Source organism: Mesitornis unicolor, unplaced genomic scaffold (assembly GCF_000695765.1).
Source record: "Mesitornis unicolor isolate BGI_N332 unplaced genomic scaffold, ASM69576v1 scaffold29518, whole genome shotgun sequence".
NCBI lineage: Eukaryota > Metazoa > Chordata > Aves > Mesitornithiformes > Mesitornithidae > Mesitornis > Mesitornis unicolor.
This window is the reverse complement of record NW_010200242.1, coordinates 3,107-11,592: the sequence shown is the minus strand read 5'-3', so window position 1 is coordinate 11,592 and position 8,486 is coordinate 3,107. Positions and strand designations below refer to the sequence as shown.

The following is an 8,486-nucleotide window of genomic DNA, read 5'->3' as shown; positions in this document are numbered from 1 at the left end:
TCCCTAACGTTCTGTGATTCTGTGAAGAGGGCTGGAACAGAGCTCAGCCGTTGTTTCTTTGGTAAGAGCAGAGAGACAGGGTCATCCTGCCTTCTGGGAGCATTCAGTAGTAGGAGTACACTGGGTTGAACCATGCTGCAGCAAGAGATAAACACACGTGATGCACAGAAGAGTGTCAGCGCACCATTGCTGAGAACAGCCAAAATGACTAAAGATCTGGTTTGTTGCTTTTTTTTTTTCCCCTAGGATATGGAAAACAAAATCAGAAGTACACTGAATGAGATTTATTTTGGAAAAACAAAGGACATCGTTAATGGGCTGAGGTAAGGGCTCTCGACCCCCTGCGCTTCCCTGCATTCTCCTGCAGTGCCCGTGGTGCTGTCCCCAGCCCAGCATTTGATCTGCTTTGGTTCAGAGTCTTTTTGTGTCCCGAATTGTTCACCTCTCTGTGCTTTGGAAACGTTACTTGTTGTGTGGAGTTTAGGGAACTTTTCTACCTTGTAACTATAGACTTTGAAGCAATGTTTTAATCCCTTGTTCTCTCACCAGGAAGAAAATAGCCCAATTAGCAACACTTGTATGTCAGAATTCTTTTTGATGAGGGGTTTTATTCTTCACAGTCCTGAAAGTTGTACTTAAATTCTGACTTCTCTTTCTGCTGTTCTTAAAACCAGTTGGTTGGTCCTGGGATTAAGACGTGACATTAGTGGTTTGCGGTGTTTAGACTTTGTTTTAAATTCTGTCATTCTCTCAACACTGCTGGTCAGAATGTAGTGTACTAGAACAGATGAAGTGAATAAACCCTCTGTGCCTTTCAGTAGGGAAAATGTGCTGTACTTTTCAACCCCTGCTCATTTCTTCTCAGGAGTTTTACATAGAAATCCCAAGCTGGTAGTTCTCATTCTTGTAGAGAAAAGTGCAGAACTGTGATGCCAAATAATTTGGTTTTAAACTGCAGATAGACCTCCTAGCACAGAGCGATAACGTAGAACAAACAAATGGCACAGATAAATATACTGCTGTTCTCTCACGTACTGCGGTGTGAAAGAAGATAGAATAACGGTGCTGATTAAATATTTGTGCTGCCTTCTTAACAGCATGGGCAGAGGGAGTCGGCAGTGTCTGACAAAGCAGCTGTTCTGGGGTTTTTTTCCAAACCCCAGCTTTCATAACAGGCCTCTATTTTCATTTGTGGTGTGCGGGGGTTTAGCCAGGAAGCATTTATGAACATTAAAAGGAAATATATAATACAGTCTTTTTCCTTGTGAACATTGCCTTAAGCTTTTGTAACTGAATCTGTTTCCTATGTCTCCCCGTTGCTCAGTTTGAGTCATGGCACTTTGTGCAGCGGTGAGATGATCTCAGGACTGGTAATGCACGCAGCATCTGGCTTCGGCTTTTCCTGTTTCTTTTAACCTATGTATTTACACTTCTTCTTTCCAAGCGTGCTCCTGGTGGTTTCCGGAATACCAGCTCTGTGTTACTGTGTTCTTCTGACTGTTCTTTTCCCTGTTTACTCCCCTCGTTTCTAAACTGCTCTCTGTAGATCTATTGATGCTATCCCCGACAACCAAAAGTATAAGCAGTTGCAGAGGGAGCTTTCTCAAGTGTTGACCCAGCGCCAGATCTACATCCAGCCTGATAACTAAACCAACCCAGGTACCCACTGCCTGTGAGGTGTGACAACCAGCACTAAACCAGGACTCACCCAGCCGAGACCTCTGCATGATAACTGAGACCAGAACTAACCCCTAACTCCCGCAGACTGATAAACGACACTTGATCCGTGTTTCACCCAAGGGTTCTTTCTTAATACGGCCAACTAAATGCTGTGATTTTCATTTTAAATGTTACTCCACTCCTTCCCTCCATTTAAAATATCACACTCTGAAATGTGGCAGGATTTACCACTTTGCATCCTAGCTTGGGAGCAAGAAAGGAGCACGTGGTCACGTACCCAAAGTGGTGTTTGCTTGGACTGATTCGATCCAGAAGCCCTGGGGCTCTGTCCCTTGTGCACCATCAGTTTTTTACAGCCATGGTGCACCACTTCAGTGAAGAAATTCCCTGTAAGCTTAGCGTCATCCTTGCAGAAAGAAATGAAATCTTGGAAGTTTTGCAAAAACAAAATTGACTGGTCCTGCCCATGACTTCTGAGTAAACGTGAGCTCAGCCCACGTGCACACCCCCAGTTTGCCTGATGTACCTTGAATTTCCTTGGAGCTTGAAATCCAGTCCTGCTCAAGCTCTGCTGAGACATCTGCAGCCTCCACTTGCTTGTGCTCTGCACAGCCTCTACGGGATTTGTTCATAGGCTCCCGTTTGCTCTGGAGCTCCGAACGTTTAGGACGCACAGCAGTCACTAACCCTGAGCCAGTTTAACCTTCCACTCCAATTCATAACGAGTTGCAGATGTTGTCTTAAACAGATTAAGCTGACGAAGGGGAAAATGCACTGTTTGTTGATAATGGCCAAGAACCACTTCTTTAGCCTGTGACAAATGCAAATATAAAATGTATATATTTTTATTAAAGCAGCAGAAGTCTCCAGAGACAAGAGAATGGAAATACTGTTATAAAAGTGTTAGGAAAATAACTGACACAAAGAGCAGCCTTGTTTACAGGAGACAGCATCCAGGCAAAATAAGGTAGCTTTGAGTACTGAAAAGGGTGTCAAATCTGGTCTGTGTGGGGAGAAGTCCCACCAAAACTGGATCTGAACCACTTCTCTGTGGTAGCAACTCCTGAAAAGTCTAGTAGTAGTGTTCTGGCAATGATCATAGTTGAGAGGGCTTATTCTTAAAATCAAGGAAATTTCTTAGTGTACCATTGAAAATGGAGGTTCCTCCACAACCACCCTACAGGTGGTTAGGGCTGATGACTCCTAAAAAGATGTAGCTTTTCTTCTGTAACCAAACTTTGAGCAAAAGGGACCCCCTGCAGTACTCTTGCCAACAGTATTTCTGTTGTTCTTCGGCTGCTTTGATTCACGAGTTACTCTGGGTAAGGTACAAACCGCAAAAAAACAAAATTTGAGAACAGAAACTCTGGCCGCTTTTCCCACTGGTGAATTCACTGGAGGGAGATTTTTGATGTGGCTGCTCGACCCTGGGTGATCAGTCTGCAAAAAACCAGGTTGTGGAGCTCCCCCAGCCCGGCCCTTTTCACCTGCGTGGGTAGAGCCTGGATTTTCTCTGCCTTCGGTCGTTTGGAGAGCGAGAGCGCTAACACCTCCGCTGGTGGCACACTGGGGTTCTTCCAGTCTGTAACGTGAAAATAATTGGGACTCTGCCTCCAGCCCCTGGAGTGGAGCTGCTGGGGAAGCGTGTCTTTGGGTGCCGTCCTTGCTAGAGTGAATTGTGCTTGGATATACTCACTCAGGTGTTCACTTTTGCCTTCTGCTTTCCGTATTAAAACAGGCAAGCTGAGTTGTGTTTCTCTGGGCCTGGGTTGAGGTGCTTCTCCTTCCTCTCGACCCCCACGCCAGAAGAGCCCATCAAAGCGCCTTCTCCCAAACGCATCGCCTCTCACTTGCGTTTCCTTCTTCCCCACAGGTCTGTGCAGACTTTTGCAGACAAATCAAAACAAGAAGCTCTTAAAAACGACCTGGTGGAGGCTTTGAAGAGAAAGCAGCAAAGTTAAAATACTCTTCATGCTAACAAGACATGCCATGCACTCGTTAGATTCCTTTCTTAGAAAACTCATCCCCCCCTGCCCTTTTCTGTTGTCACGTCACGATTTGCATTCAGTACTATCCATGCAACGCCATCTTCTCCCCATGAATAAAGCTGTACAAACTTTTTCAGTCTCTGAGGCCTACTTTGCACCACATTTTACTATCGAGACCTTAGGCTACGTTTCTGTAGAAGTCCATGTATTTTTTTTTTCCTTCCCCCCTCTCTTCCACCTTGCCCCATTTATATGCATAAACACGGATCATTCTTTGTCTTTTCCTCCCCACCCCCTCCTGCCTTTTGTTACATTGGTGTAAAAAATGTAAAACAAAAATTTATTAAATACTGTGGTGTGTGAAAGAGGAAGAACTGGAAAAAAAAAAAATCTATTCCACGTATGTTTGGGGGCTGGGCACAGGGGATGGCCGGGGGGAGGGAGGGAAGAGAGGGTGTTCCTCGGTGTTGTACTATACTGACTAAACCAGACTTGCAAGGAGACGTCGATTAGGAGACCTGCTGAAAGTTCTGCTCTCTATAGCCTGGTTCCAAGGCGCTTTTCTGTCAATTTTTATGGAACGCAAAAGGGGTTTTTGTTTTGATTTTGTTTTTTTGTAAAGCTTAAATTGAATCTACATCTGATACTTGAGCCTCCATACTAAAAAAAAAAAAAAAAGACTAAAAGAAAAAAATAAAAATAAAAATAAAAAATCCCAGGAAGCCGTGTGTGTGTGGTTGGTGTCCTCCTTATTTCTCTTTCCTTCCTGCAGCATCACTTGGGGTTTGTGCTGTCAGCGCTTTCCTCCGGAGCGATGGGAAGCGGCTGCTCTGGCTGGAGCTGGGTGGATGCGCTCTCGAGATCAAAACCAAACACCGAGCACATGGGTAATCCACACAGCCATGGGGTTATGTGGCCGCAGAAACCGAGAGAGCTTTATTTTGCCTTTTTCTTTTGTATCCAGATCGCCTGAAACTTTGGTTGTTTTAAGGAGGGTGTGACGTGTGGCTGCTCTTCACACAGAGCACGACGTAGCTGCATTACTCGGCCTGCTGTACCTCTGGGATGCTGGCACCGGGACGTTTGCATCCAGCAGACACAGGGCAGATGGGTTAGTCCAGCTTTTCTGGGTGTGGTATAAATAGTTGGGGGGGAGCCTGTGTGTTGAAACGCTCTGGTGGGCAGAGGAGAGGGGTTTTGGTTCACTTGGCAGTGTGAGGTGGACCCAGAAAGCTCTTCCCCTTGGTCCCCGTTTGGTTTGTGAACCTTGTCCAGTCTTTTCCCCTGTTTAAACCCTCAGTGGTCAGAGGGACCTTGCATGGCTTCAGGTCCACTGCCTCCTTTGATGGCCTTTGGTTATAACAAACTTGGTCCTGGTGAAATTGAGAATGCGAGCCTTTGGGTGAACCTATGCAAATTGAGACTGCGGGCATTAATATTGATTAATGTGCTCTAATTTTGCTTTTCTAACGTGACCTATTTCATATCCAGACATCTGCAGGTGATTACAGTCCCATGCCACAGTATTTACCCAGGGCCTCAGCTCCGTAATGCAGCTCATGGGACGCAAGCCGGGGAGGGGCACAACGTGTGCTTGCCTCAGAGGTGGGATCCCCGAGGGAAACACGGCCAGGTTTTGTCATTGGTGTCCCTTGGTTCTGTCCAAGGAGGAACCTTTTGTGAGGTTTGCCTCAGCCCCCAGCCTGCTGCCGAGGTGTGGTTAGCACTTGGGGACAAGGCATTTGTGGCCCGTGCCTTTTCTGGTTTAACACTTGCCGTGCAAAATCTTAACTTGCAGGCTCCTATAGGGCCAGGGCTGCACTACAGCCTCACAGGGATGATAACCTTAGCAAGACTCTGCGACAGGGATTTCCATCCAGCACCACCTAGATGGCTGCTGGCATATAAACATACGTATATATGTCTTTGTCTCCTTATAGTAGAGGTGTTTTTTTTCTGGCTTTAAGAAAATCTCGTGGCCAGCTGGAGCACAGCAATTACCTGGCGTCATGAACCCTTTGTTTCTGCAAGGCAGGCGTGTGCCAAATCCCGTCCTATCCCCCTGCCATAGGCCAGCTCAGTAAATCCAGCTCTCAGCAACCCAACTGCGCCTTCCCCGGGGCTGACCTAGCAAACGTGAGCTGATGTTAAAATACATTCTTTTAATAAAGCCAAGCCCGGGGGTCTTTGCCTGTAATAAACCGGTAGCTGTGCTTTCTGCCTTGCTAGGAACCTGCTCATGGTTTGTATTGGTACTGGAAATGAATTGTTTTTCTGCAGCTCCTGTGGAAAAGAGCAGAGGAATCCTGCTGGCTCGAGGATAGGGAACAGGTGAGCGGCCCCATTGCTGTGAGCCTGGAGGGGAATGATTGTGATTTAACGGAGTGAAAAACACAGCAGCTTGGTTCAAGGGGCTCGAAGAGGTCAGCTCCAAATACTGGCACAGCAGTCCACAGTCTGACGCCCATTCCATTCACAGTCTCGGCTGAGCTGTGCAATCACGGAGCTGTGGCTTGGCTTCCTCAGTGCAAGGATGAAGCAGGGAGGAGGGTGACTTCCTCAGGAAGGACAAATGTCACCAGACTGGCTGAGGAATCGTAAACTACTGATAATACAGCTAAAGGGGAATGCTGCCTGTCAGGAAAGTTGCTGGAGAGGAAGAAAAAAGGGAGCAAAAACTGTGAAGAGTAGCAGCAGAAAGGAAAGTTTTTGTTTTTAAAAGGGCAAGTTCTGTTTCTTGTTCCTATGCCACGAGCCACCGTGTTGGTGTGCAGGGCCCCAAGAAGGGATAAATTCATCAGTGTTGAGGATAAATTAACCAAGTTGAGGACAAATTCATCAATGAGAGAGGGCACGACCAGAAACCAGACCGAGTATCAGCGTCTGCCTAGGTAACTGCCTGCGCAGCTAACCCGAAAGCAATAGAGCAACTTTCCTAAAGCATCCATGCAATTAAAATGTGGGTGAGGCAAAAAAGCGAGAAGTCAGAGAAACAGGGACTATGAGACACATTAGGAAAGAGGCAGGAGCTGGCAGATGAACTGGCAAAATAAAACCAAAGGAGGCAGGTGGGGCATGGACTTGTTTCACAGACATGTGAGCCGTGCTAATAAAAACAGGGATGTGTGGACCCAAACACTTTGGTTACGCTGCTTCTTCCCTCTGAACCGGTTGCAGTCACCGCCGTACTTTCCAGAAAGAGCTCAGTGGTGGGGATGTGAGGCCCACAGAGGGAAGAGGTGCTGGTGCACCTGGCACGTCGGTCATCTCTGCCCCCTTCCCGCAGCCTCTTAGGCTCTTCCCATGTCTGCCAGTACCAGGAAAGCTCCAGAGCACCCTTGGGAGACACCAGGTAAAGCAGGAGTGACCGGGCTCAGCTGTGGCGCGTAAGAGCAATGAAGAGCGAGCTTTTGCAGTATTGAACAATTCCCCGTTTATCCCATTAGCATAATTGGTACCAGAGGAATGAGGCCCCTCAACAACATCCTCTGCCACCAGGCTGGGCATAGTGTCTTAGCAGCACAACATGTTAACCACTGGCTTAAGTCCTCTGCTCCCAAAAGCCACCAGGATGGAGGGGCTGATGTTATAGCCAGCTTCCTCGTCTGCAGTGTCCCATTCTCGCTCCAGGTCAGGCCCCTTCAGCTCTCCAAGATGTCATCCTGCTCGCAGAGTAGAGCGTCCCACTCTTCGAGGGGATAGGGTCTGCCGTGCCGATACGCACGGAACTGGAAGGAGATCTGAGAGGAGGTTAAGGCTCTTCACACAAGTAAGGGTGGATCTACGTGGCATGTTGGGTCTCGCCACCCAAAAAAAGTGGCTGTTTGTGCCAGGAGAGGTGGAAAGAAGACACCGAGCTTAATGCAAACAAGGGTCTGGAACATTCAGCTGTTGCAACACCATAAATTACTCATGGACACAGCTCAAAAGCAACTGCTGAGTAGCACCAACCCACCCACCCACTCCTGCCTGCCCTGAGATGGGATTGCTCTGTGCAAAGCTGTGCCAGCGGGATGCGATCCCAGAGGGAAGGGTTGACGGGGAAAGGATACAACCACGTCGAGGCAAAGGACGCCCAGGCTGCCCACCAGCCAGGGTAAGTGGTGCAGGATGTAGTCACCTTCGCCTTGCCCTGGCTTGGGGTTCTTCAGGAGGACGCTGAGGCCATAGAGCAAATTCCCCAGCATCACCAGGGCAAAGAGGGAGTAGGAGACTCCGACGGTGGATTGCCGCTTGTACTGGAAAAAGAGGGGCCATCTCAGTAGAAAGCAATATTAATCACCCCCAAAAAAATAAAAGAAAAAAGGCGGTGACTCAATGCCAACAGCCTTTTAGTTCCCCTTTTGCTTGTAAATAAAGAAAAAAGGAAAGCCCCACCCTCAAAATATTGCTATGTTAAAGGGAGGGGAGAAAAATGAATCAAGTTTTGGAGCAGAAATACAGAAAACTGGTCCCTTACGAAATGATCAGAGACAGGGACTGGGGACCTCTGAGCAAAGAGGAAGAAGGTGATCCCACCACCCCTCTTCGATTTGAAATCCTAGGACCCTCCTGCCCCGCTCACAGCACAGCACTTACATTAGTGTAGATCTGGGGGATGCGGGAGCACAGGTACAGCACGGAGGAGATGGAGCCGATGGTGAAGCCGATGATCTCCATCCTGGTGAAAGGCTGCAAAGGCAAGGGGGGGCCGCAGGCAACCCCCAAGTTTTGAGATACCTTTATCACCCACGCCATGGCTTCGTGCAAGGTGATTGCAGGGCCAAATCCCCCCCCTTTGATCTCCCCATCTATGCCTTGCCCACTGAGCATGAAGCT

General features: G+C 47.9%; 1 protein-coding gene and 1 long non-coding RNA gene across 2 annotated transcripts in view; one reads left to right on the top strand and one right to left on the bottom strand.

Moving 5' to 3' along the window:
• The first annotated feature begins 244 nt into the window (after nt 1-244).
• Nucleotides 245-4,387, top strand: LOC104544743. The gene is made up of 3 exons (XR_728172.1): nt 245-323; nt 1,547-1,659; nt 3,554-4,387. It is a non-coding gene; the product is annotated as an uncharacterized LOC104544743 (long non-coding RNA).
• A 2,922-nt stretch (nt 4,388-7,309) lies between these two features.
• The window catches only part of PQLC2 (PQ loop repeat containing 2), a 3,422-nt gene continuing 2,245 nt past the window's right edge, over nt 7,310-8,486 (bottom strand). Inside the window, exons 5-7 of the mRNA XM_010189686.1 lie at nt 8,247-8,339; nt 7,721-7,906; nt 7,310-7,408 (exon numbers count right to left, since the gene is read on the bottom strand). Of these exons, the coding sequence (XP_010187988.1) occupies nt 7,310-7,408; nt 7,721-7,906; nt 8,247-8,339 (378 nt within the window). The remainder of the gene's footprint in view (nt 7,409-7,720; nt 7,907-8,246; nt 8,340-8,486) is intronic.